The 11,135-nt window shown below is 34.4% G+C and overlaps 3 protein-coding genes across 5 annotated transcripts; 2 read left to right on the plus strand and 1 right to left on the minus strand.

Annotated features, from left to right (window-relative positions):
* Positions 1-484: 484 nt before the first annotated feature.
* Positions 485-2,024, plus strand: LOC117932248. Of its 2 annotated transcripts, XM_034853394.1 has the most exons (7): positions 489-681; positions 766-822; positions 908-1,033; positions 1,114-1,189; positions 1,288-1,380; positions 1,459-1,572; positions 1,659-2,024. In XM_034853394.1, exons 1-7 carry the CDS (start codon positions 545-547, stop codon positions 1,710-1,712), a joined length of 657 nt encoding a protein of 218 aa, XP_034709285.1. In that variant the 5' UTR covers positions 489-544; the 3' UTR covers positions 1,713-2,024. The 2 variants fall into 2 exon arrangements, with proteins under 2 accessions (XP_034709286.1, XP_034709285.1); XM_034853395.1 differs by lacking the exon at positions 1,288-1,380 and having other exon boundaries at positions 485-681.
* Positions 1,986-5,722, minus strand: LOC117932247 (proteasome subunit beta type-1). The gene is made up of 7 exons (XM_034853393.1): positions 5,608-5,722; positions 5,378-5,485; positions 4,243-4,324; positions 3,075-3,204; positions 2,847-2,989; positions 2,666-2,752; positions 1,986-2,265 (listed from the first exon to the last, which is right to left on the minus strand). The coding sequence occupies exons 1-7, from the start codon at positions 5,652-5,654 to the stop codon at positions 2,191-2,193; spliced, it is 672 nt and encodes a 223-aa protein (XP_034709284.1). The 5' UTR covers positions 5,655-5,722; the 3' UTR covers positions 1,986-2,190.
* Positions 5,723-6,867: 1,145 nt separating this feature from the next.
* LOC117932669 (protein cornichon homolog 4-like) lies at positions 6,868-9,948 on the plus strand. 2 transcript variants are annotated; one of them, XR_004654201.1, is made up of 6 exons: positions 6,868-7,021; positions 7,788-7,969; positions 8,423-8,545; positions 8,655-8,720; positions 9,325-9,485; positions 9,645-9,948. XR_004654201.1 is itself a non-coding variant. In XM_034853946.1 (5 exons), exons 1-4 carry the CDS (start codon positions 6,950-6,952, stop codon positions 8,680-8,682), a joined length of 405 nt encoding a protein of 134 aa, XP_034709837.1. In that variant the 5' UTR covers positions 6,869-6,949; the 3' UTR covers positions 8,683-8,720; positions 9,645-9,948. The 2 variants fall into 2 exon arrangements, 1 of the variants encoding a protein (XP_034709837.1); XM_034853946.1 differs by lacking the exon at positions 9,325-9,485 and having other exon boundaries at positions 6,869-7,021.
* The last annotated feature ends 1,187 nt before the right edge of the window (positions 9,949-11,135 follow it).

Here is an 11,135-nt window from a genome sequence, read left to right on the forward strand (position 1 = left end):
TTCAAAATAGTTTTTTGGTTATTTTGATAATAAAAAACTATTTTTTGTTTTTTGTTTTTGAAAATAGAAAATAGTATTATCAAATAATTGTTTTAGTTGTTTTATATTATTTTTATTTGGCTTTTTATAAGTATTTTTAAAAATAATTATATAAATAGATAAAATAACTTAAAATAAAACAATAAATATAAAAAGCTATTTTTAAACATTAAAAATAGTAAAAAAAAAAAAAAAACATTTTAGTTTTTCAAATAAAATTTTATTTTATAAAAATCAAATAACAATTTTTAAAAACTATATTTCAGAAATATTTTTTAAAACAGAACCTTATTTTTTATCCTCTTTTATCTATTTTTCGTTTTTTGTGTTTTTTTTTTTTTTTTTTTTTGAATTTGTTCATAAAATACCTGGACCACGTCGTTTCAGGATGCAACCTAGTAATATCTTTGTATGGGCAAATATTGTATTTAGTGGGAATAAGATAAACGGATGAAAGGAGAAGCTCGAAGTTGCAGAGAGCAGGGAAAGGAGTGGAGCTCCAACAATGGCTTCACTGTCATCACCTCTCACCCGCTGTTACTACCGCAATTACACCATATTCTACAATGCCTCCACCCTTCCCCGCCTCATCCTTTTTCAGCAAAACAACACCGATAAACGCACTCACCAAATCAGTCGAAGGTAATCCACTCTCTCTCTCTCTTCCGTCTTTCTCTCTCTCTCTTTCTCTCTCTCTCTGAAACCCAAATTTCCATCTCTTGTCAGAGAAATAATACTGAGGAGCAGCGAAATAGCTGTGCTCGGCGGCATCTTCAAATTCAGGTAACTCTTTCTTTGCTTTCAGACGTGACTGGATTTGGTGTTTAGAATATGGATTTGAGAACTGATGAGAGATTTGGTGATGTAGCGGAGAAAAGCCTGATTACCTTGGGGTGCAGAAGAACACACTCTCTCTGTCACTGTGTCCGGCCACTAATAACTGCATATCCACTTCCGAGAACAGCAGTGATCTAATCCACTATACCCCTCCTTGGTATGTGGCCTTCGTTTTTTTTTGGGTACCCAATCCAATAGTCAATCAAATATGCCAGTGAGCGGATTTTTGTATTACAGGAACTACAATCCAGAGGGAAGAAGGAGGGGAAAGGCAGTGAGAAGAGAAGAGGCAATGGAGGAGCTTCTTCAAGTGGTAAGAGCCTATGAGGGTCTATATATTCTGGGAAAGTTTTAAGGCCAGTGTCTTTTTTTTAATTCAACAACTGGAAGGAGCTAAATGCCTATTTGCAGATAAAAACAACTAAACCAGATAAGTATACACCAAGAATAGTGGAGAAGAAAGATGATTATGTGCACGTTGAATATGAAAGCCCCATCCTAGGGGTAGGTGCCTCTTACCACTCCCAATTATTTTCCAAATATGAACTTACTGAGAATTGTTACTTCTTTGTGTGCAAGCAGATTGTGGATGATGTGGAGTTTTGGTTCCCACCTGGTAAGAAGCCTATTGTGGAGTATAGGTCCGCATCTCGCCTAGGAAACTTTGATTTTGAGGTGAATCGAAAGAGAATCAAGGTAAGTTTCCCCCACAGTGTCAACATGTTGAGTAGGGCCCTACGTACCATTCTGCCAAATAACAAGGCATTCGGCATTCATTACAGGCATTGAGGTTAGAGCTAGAAAAAAAGGGATGGGCTTCAGAAGACAGCATATGAGGAAAAAATCTGCTCCTTGCCCGATCTTTTGGTATGGGAGAAAACCAAAATGGAACATAACTTTGGTTTTTCGTGAAGTAGAATTTGTTATACGGACTCCAGCGCAACTCACAAGAACGATGCATCCTAGATTCAAAGATAATCTATGCTCGAGATTTCATATTCTTTTGGAGAATCACATAAGTTGTTTTCAAAGCTTTGCATTTTAATGGAAACATTTCCCATATAATTTTCGATAATCCCAAACTTAGATAAAATGTATATAGGGTAAACTGCAGACGAAAAATATCATGCTAAGCACTGAAATTCCAACAGAGGTGTCACAGTTGCAACATTTCTATTAAGTAGAGAAACTTGTGTTCAAATTGGAATGCAAGCAGCTAAAGGACTGACAATTCATTAGTCATGCAAATATCAAGAGACTCGTCCCAACAGCTATCATCTGAGAACATTCCGTATTCCAATCCCACTTGAACCATCAATCTTTCCTAAGATCCATGTACTCACGACGAATTCCGCTAGCATTTAAGATGACAATTTCCAGCTTGTCTCCCTGCAAAACATCCAGAGAAAAGTTGGAGAGGGCCGTATTGAATGGATGAACTGCATGCTACAATATATGAATCACATATGCTTCTCTTTCAATGCAACATTATCATACCAGTACTCAAGACACTCAGTCTCATGTTATGGTAGTGATTATAATTTTTCAACAAGTAATAATTTTAGTAATCATCCAAATGTCCTACAAAATATAGATCCAGATCGACTGCTATATGAGCAATTAATTTAGAGGTTGAGCTGCAATGCAAATTGCCTATATGAAAATCAGTATAGTCCAAAAGGACCCTTAAAGAAACCTGAAGCACTTTCAAGGATCCAACATAGTTAAAAGGGCATAACAGCTCTATGTGAAAAATGTTACTTTCAAGTAGGTGGAGAAAAGAACTTACAGTGTATATATCCCTCTCAGTTGCAGATGCAAAAACAGTTTTCACTAAATCAACTGCTTCTGGCTCAGAGAGAGGAGTAACAGCATCCTGCACAAGTAGTTTGGATTTTAGAGCAGGCACACATGGAAGATTAACCAGTGGAGCAAATGTATCAACAAAGCAACAAGCTTTAAGAACACACCAGAGCAGGCAATAAAAGAGGGCTGGGAGATTTCAGTTGGTTGTCCAAGAAAGGCATGATGAGTGTTGAACCTGAACCTTGGGAGCTATATCCAACCTTCTCATAGGATCCCACAGCATCGTATGTGAAGACACAACCCTTTCCTGAAGTATATGAAAAAAAAGGATATTATTTTCTTAATACAGACAGAAGGCTTATAGCTGGCATCAGAAGTTTATATCACATTACCTTCATTATCAAGGCCACCTAAAACGTTAAAAGAATAATAAGGGAAGAAACGTTTATAGTAGAGGGTGTTGGAGAGCAGTTGAGCCATTGCAGGGCAACTCATCTGCTTGTTGTGCTGATGCTGATAGATCTGTAATTAAATCAGGAAATAAAAATAAATAAAAGCAATGAGACATTTCATTCATATTACATCTTTACAATTTTTGGATGCCAAGCAATGAAAGATTGTGTGCTGAAAACTAGAAAGTTGCATCCTTTAGAACAAACATGATAATTTTATTTTATTTTTGGTTAGATAAAACAAACATGATAATAGATCCTAAATATTGGTTTCAGCAAAAGAATGTGAATTTTATTTAAGAATGGAATAAGAATGACAAACAGAATATATCACAAAAATTATGCTCAAGCAAACATAGCCTATATGAAGACAATGAGATGATCATGACTAAGATAAACAGGGGCGTGATATTGAAAACAAACCACCAAGGAGCTCCACTAGTTGATAAAATTGATTAATTTTGCTTCAGACCTCAGGCCTCTCACAGTTTCCTAATCATTATAACTGCACCAAGGTCTCTCATAGTTTCCTAATCATTATAACCCCACCATAGCCTAATTGGACCACAATTTCACTGTTTCATCTGCGAGCAAGCTCAGTAGTTAAAATTACTACAATTTATTTATTTTTTCTACTCCCACAATATCATGAGTGACAGTGGGTGCTTGCTTTCCTATTAAAAAAATTCCAGTGAAATCAACATCAGAAATCCATAATCTGTCTAATTTTTCTAATTATCTTACTGGTCTTATGACTTAATCATGCTTCTCAATAATAACTCCAGCTTCTGGCATCGCTTCAGACACTGCCATTTCCAAAGTTTAAACAATACAAGAACTTGTTTTTCTTGGTCTCTAAAAAATGTATGCATCCAACATTCTTTTCAACCAATAAAACTTGATGCTTGGACAAAGTGAAGCATTCTCAGGCAAACCGATCACATTTAGATCAGCACGATAATGTCATAAATGGAATAGAAGCTATTAAAAATGGATACTTCATATTCAGTTTATTTGAACTTATCATGCTCCAAAAAGTTCATATTCTTTAGGCAAAAATGGATCATAATATAAAAGTGCTATATGGTTAATGTTTTTGAAACCTCACCAAGTGCCTAGCTGCCAAGTGCTTCTGTAAAGCTCTTACATCAGCTTGAAATCCAGATGAGGCCATTACACATTTGTCTGCTCTGCAAGGTTGAGAAAAAAGAACAATATAAAACACTGCTTTGGTATAACTGAACTTTGTATAACAATTTAAAAACCTCTTTCCATTCTCCATAAATAATGGGTAAAGTGTTCCACATACTAAAACCAGCTGAACAAAAGTGCAGGCTAATGAAGACTCATAAAATAACCTATGATAAATTGCTGTCACCCATCCACAGAAAAAGAAATGATAAAACTTCCACATCTCTGAACCAACATTCTTTTAAGGCCATATGTGATCTGCCTAGAAAATTTTTAATCCTTTTAAGTTTATTAAATATCATGGTTCCACAACTTAGTTAATCAAATGGCATTATAGATTTTTGTTGGGTATATCAACTGAAACTAAGTGGACTTGCACTAAACCAGCCTAACTCCTATATGGCATTCATTTGTGGGGAAAAAAATGTTCATCAAATCTTAGTTATGTGTTTATAACAGAAAGAGAGCTTGACTCAGTCTCTGTGTGTGTGTGCACGTGCACGCATGCGTGTCTATCTACATATCAATTTTCAACCAGTAAAGGTGAATCTACTACTAGCATTCACCTTCAATTCCAAAATTTCAATCCACTGGGTGCACTGATTAGTTTCTTTCTATGACTCAATTGAGTGTGGATCATCTAGTCCATTGCAGGAATATATCCTAACGTTCAAACTCCTTAAACTGACGTGAAGTATAACAATGTGTTCCAATTTTCAATTTGACTTTCCTAAACCAAATCCAAATTACCCCATTTATGGCAAAGCTTTCCCAGATTTAAAAATTTCTTTCTTCCTATGCCCAGTTTTCAAATTACCACTCCAAATTCTCATCCTAAACAATAAAAGAAATGTTAAAACATCTCATTTTCCTAAATTCCCGGGCTCCAAATCTATTCCACCGGTACTTTTCAGAAAATTCAGAGTTTCATCTAACAGACATCACACCTCACAAATTGAGCAAAACGCTAAAAAAACGAATAATCAAACCACCAACTCGATCAATGTTTTTACGAACAGAGTCTCAAATAGGAAAAAAATAAAGAAGCGTACAATTTGCAGATTTTAGAGTAATCGCGAGTGAGGATATTGTAGCCGGTCGACATCCGAGTATCGGCTGCGATGACGCAGTAATCGGCACCTGCAATTGCAACACAAGATCTGCAAATACATATATCACGAAAACAACATCATCATTCAACCATCGAATATCACAATCAATTAATCGATATATACATTATAAGGGATAAAGTCTAGAGAAAGAAAGTTTAGAAAGAGAGTACCCTCCATTGTTGTCGTAAGGAGACCAGTTAGCTTGCTGCTTCGTCATTGTGAAATGAAAAGAGACAGCGAGAGAGATTAGGGCACTGAGGTGAGGGAGAGAACCAAATGGAGAGGTTTATAACTTCAGATCCGGTTTTCTTTTCCTTCAAGCAAGACGTGCATGAAACGACGTCGTTAGCCAGATTCTAGGACATAAAGGGGGGACCCCAATACGACGTCGTTTAATGAGCCCACTAGCCCAAGCCTAGGCATAACCAATGAGGAAAATGTCACGATATATCTGTATCGAAGGATATCGATATGAAATTTCATGGAGAAATATCCCCATCGGTGATATTTTGTGATATATCGGCGAGCGGTCAAACACGCTACAGTGAAGTCAATGCGTTACTGTGCCTTGTTGCTGAGGGGATTAACCTTTACCCACTTATCATCCAGGCAAATTTACCTTTATTATATAATATGCACTAAATATATATATATATATAGTTAAACTTATCATATAAAGAAAATATTAAAAGAATATTTTAAAGAACAAATTAATTATAATTATTTTATAATTAAATGTAAAATTTTATTTTAATTGATTACAAAAAATATAAAAATTATGTAATTTTCTTCATAATGTTTTTAATATCATTAATAATTAATTAAATATTAAAAAATATTCATATATCGTAATTTATTTTATATTGTTTAATAGAATTGAATTAAATGGATCATAATTTTAATATTAATATATATTTTAAAATTAGATATATTACAATCAAATATCATAATATTATATGTAATTTAATAATAAATGTACACTTATAAAATTCATATTTTTATCGATGCATACGATATTATTATCAAATGATAAATCATATTATACATATATCAAATTATTTAATAAAACAATTTTAAAATATCATTATATTTCTAATTACATTTTTATGAAATTTTTCTTATATTTTTATAAATTTTGATCAATTTTAGGTTTATCGATATTTTTTTTCCAAAATACCCATCGATATATTCATAAAATCGAAGTACCGATATATCTATGATTATTGATATTTTAATCCTTTAGCGTAACGCACAAAGCCAAGCATTTTGACCCTGGCTTGGACCGGCTATGTTCAGGCTGAATCTATGATTAGGAGAAGAAGAAATTTGAGAAAATAAATGAAGACCACAGAAGCAAAAGCTAAAAAGAGGAAAGAAAAGTTGGAAACGTAGATGATAACCCGTAGGTGTGGGAAGGTCATTGGCATGTGACCAATTGATGAAAATTGAAGTAACTAAAGAAAATATAGAGGAGATAGAGAGAATTAGAGGTGGGGGGCTAGCTAAGGAGCCATGGGAGACCTGATGTCATGGCTCTTGTCCTTCTTCTTCCATGGCTCTCTTGTTGGCCTCATCGGCTACCAGGTTAAATTATTATTTTTTTTACCCTGGACCTTTTTACCTATTTCTGTTTCCTGGTTTTTGTTTTCCAGAATCGTTTTATGGTAAGTTGGTAACGCCACCACCCATATGAAAACATGTTTTCAAAAGCATAAACATTGCTCCAGGTGGTTGCTCTTTTCAAAAGCATTTTTCCCCCAGTTTCTCTACTGGGAATTGGGTTTCTCCTCTTTTTGTATGTTGTTCTAAAGAATTTGCTTTGATCGTGGCTTATGTTAAATTATATGGAAATCAAAATTTTGGGTATCTGCATTAAGGTGTTGAAATCATTGTCCAGAATGAAAACAGCCATCATACTGTTGAAACTTGTCCTTTTTTCCTATTGTTTTGACCTGCTAAGTCCTGAATTTGTTCTTGAAACGCCAAAATGTTGCCGTGAAACTGTTTTTAAAAATGCCCCACCAAACACTAGAGAAACAACTGTTTGTTGTTGTTGCCAAGCACACCCTTTTGAGGGTTTTCAGATTGGAATTCATTACAGAACTTCAATGGCACCCTTAGAAACTTTTAGTTTATAGTAAGAATTCAGGTATGCTATGAAAAAATGATCACAGAATTGTGTTCTACATGGTGATTTCATCTTGTAATCTATGAATGCCATTGTATCTGAAAAAGCCTTTTGCTAGCTGTTTGAATTGTGTGTGACATTCCGTTGGTTTTGTTTCATTCCTGCCTTCCAATTGGCTTGACAAGGAATACAAAAACTCATATTTAAATATGTTGATTGCAGCTCATGTGCTTGGCCGACTTGGAGTTCGATTATATGAACCCATATGATTCATCATCCCGGATAAACAGAGTTATTTTGCCCGAATTTATCATTCAAGGAGTCTTGTGCCTCATCCATCTTGTAACAGGACATTGGTTTATGTTTCTGGTCTCTCTCCCATACTTATACTACAATGTCAGATTGTGAGTTTCTTTCTAGCGATTTCTCCAATCATTTTTGCGTTAAAACATTCATATAAACCGGGACTTGGTCAAGCAGAGAATTGCCACATGAAGTAAAAGCAAAAACTATGATGCCAGATTGGCTTATTAGTTGTTGGACAGAAAATTATTACATGATTTGCATAAAATCATCAGGGGTTGATCATAATTTAGGAGTTAATGGGAAATGGTTGAACATGAAGACATGGGTATGGTTAAACATGGGAACAGACATGCATTGAAGTTATGGTTGTCAAGCATGTTTCAGTAGGTGGTTCTTCTTGGGAAACATTACTCCTTCCCATTAAAATCAAGGAATGATCGAGGCATTAAAGTCATATTTGTCCTAATAATGAGCTAAATGGTCATCTCAGTACTCCTCCTGTATCATTTTATATACTTCAAGCAGACTACTTATACTTCCTCCATGATTAGGTATATGCGGAGACAGCACTTATTAGATGTAACTGAAATCTTTAACCAGTTGAATCGGGAAAAGCAGCTACGGATTTTTAAGCTTGTCCATCTTATCGTCCTCCTAACCACTTCTATTTTCTGGTACTGTGACAAGTTATACGATTATGATCCATCCCTTAATAATTACTATTTCAAATCTTTCTAGCAACTTTTTAAATTGATCTATCCTTTCTATTCTTCTCCTTGTTAGGATGATTTGGAGCATCGGAGGCATATGATTAATCAAGCATCAGTGCTTCTATGAAGTGTTCCCCACGTAAGTATCCAATACTCTTTGAGTTTCTTTGTTCTTTTTAGGGGTGTTTGGACACTATAGAAATGAAGTTATTTTATTTCATGTGCCTTAAGAATGCAAAATTATGAAAGGACTTACTGTTCCCTTGCAAATATGAATTCAGGTTTGATTTTGGTCCTCTATTTTGCATGAAAGCGTATGAATTCTATTTCAGGAGCCAAGGATTTGGACTTATTTTAACCTCTAACTGCCATGGACCAATTTTATAAAAATTAAAACCGATTTGATGATTGGGCCATTGTTTGATTCTTCTATTAAACCAAATTCTTCTGAAGTCCAAGGAAAACTGATTCAACTAATCTAGGTCTGGTTTTAGCATTTTTTTTTTTTTTTTTTAAGGAACCCGTTAATTCAAATTTATGAAAAGCATGAAGTAAAATATTAAAAGAAATGGTATAAGTTTTCTGCATAGATGGGTAGCAACTTGGTCCTGGTTGGTCCATTCTTCCTCTTCCTAGAACTAAATGTGGTTGGTTCTCATATATTCAACCCAGGCTCAGGCAATTCTACTTCAGAATTGACCCATCCAACTGTACTTAATATGGTTGCCTTGGTTGGTTTTCAGTTGAAGATACTTTCCTTTTGTGGAGTGTGATGGAGGATCAGAAATTATTGCAAGATATGGGAATTGCAGAGGAGAGAGAGAGAGAGAGAGAGAAAGAATGTGAATTTTCTGGAAAAGAAAATACTCTTAGTCTCAATGTTGAGCTATCTTTTACTAACTAGGTAATACAACAGTTCATCATATGAAGTTGCACGGAACTCCAAATTCTATGTAAAACAAGATATAACCATGCAGTGCTGTCCTTGATTCTTGTCTCTTTTTACAATGTTGCATATTACCTTATTCTTCAAGTATCTGATCACTATCTTGGCTAATATCAGGTTGTTTCTGGCGATGAAGAGTCTGAGGTACAAACTCCTGCGATCATAGTTCTTTTACAAATCTAGCTAGAATTTTATACTTACTGACAATGTTCCACACTGTTGTAACATCATGTTGGGTAGTGCCTTATGTGCCTTTTAATACTTGGGCTCTTCCCTTTTACTCAAAATTTTCTCACTCATAATGGTAAAACTGCTGCTAAGATAGTGCTGTCCCAATCTGTTTCAGTATGCTAGATTCTCATCCAATTGTATTGACACAGAAGTTAATGTCTTATTTGATATGCAAGTGAATTATACATAATTTCGGGTTTGTTTATATTGTATATTAGTTAAGACGCGATAAACTTATGATGGAATCCCTGTGCTTCTGCTTGTTTGCACAAAACCGCTCCTGTCTGATGCAGTGTGACACTTATCTCTGATTTGGGTCTTTCAATTGCTTAGATACCATTCTATCTACAGAAAACTTAGTGTGATTTAGTATTCTTGAGATAGAAAACTAATGAGGTCAAAATCACTATCCTATGTCCTAACACATCATATTCACATGGGGTCAAGATGTGTTTCAATAATGTAATTATATGCACGTCATGTAATTATTCTGATGATAATTAATAATCAATGAATACATCTTCCGACCTTACCTAATCGACCCAACTTGGTCCTGGTCTCGTGCCTTAGATCTGGAAAATCATACAAGACAAAGTAATTTATTATGAGTTTACTTCATCAAGGAATCATTTGAAGCTGACATTTCCTGTAATCACACTTCATTTTTTCTTATTCCCCTGTTGGAATCTTGATGTTAAAATTTTGTATATTAATTATGAGTTGAATGTTGATATTTATTGATACATGCATAGAATTTGTGTTCTCCAACTACTGCAGTTTTAACTCCTAGCTAAGTCTTTCTAGTGTTCATCAACAACCTTAATTTAGGCCTTTGCTAAATTTCAAGACTTTCATAAGGACTTAATATTTTGATTAAGAAGACTTTGGAGCAAGATCTTCTGATAAAAATTCTGTAGTCAAGCAAAAATTTCCATGTTCAGGTTGGTGTTTTCAGACTTGAGATGTGTTGACTTGGGACCTATGACTTATGAGACAATTCCAGTCTTCTAATCTTAGTGCAGTGCTTCTGCTCACTTAATTTATTGTGTGGTTGTCATTCTTTATTGAAGCTACTTGAATAAACTACCCATTGATCCATTTAAATGCAGAATAGCTGATTACTTTGAAATCATGTGGCAGTCATTCTTAATAGTTGTATTGAAGTTATGAGGAAACCACCTTCTCTAGCCTTATGCTTACGTTTGGTTATGTTTGGTCTAGAAAAGAAAAAAATGTTAATTTTTTTTTTTATAATTGGTTATTTTATAGAAAATATAAAAGAAAATCAAATATAATTAAGATTAATTAAAAATATATATATATTTTCAAATTATTTAAGGTCTGTTTGGTCATGTTTTCTAAAATTTGTTTTTAAGT

This window comes from Vitis riparia, chromosome 15 (genome assembly GCF_004353265.1).
Source record: "Vitis riparia cultivar Riparia Gloire de Montpellier isolate 1030 chromosome 15, EGFV_Vit.rip_1.0, whole genome shotgun sequence".
NCBI classification, from domain to species: Eukaryota; Viridiplantae; Streptophyta; class Magnoliopsida; order Vitales; family Vitaceae; genus Vitis; species Vitis riparia.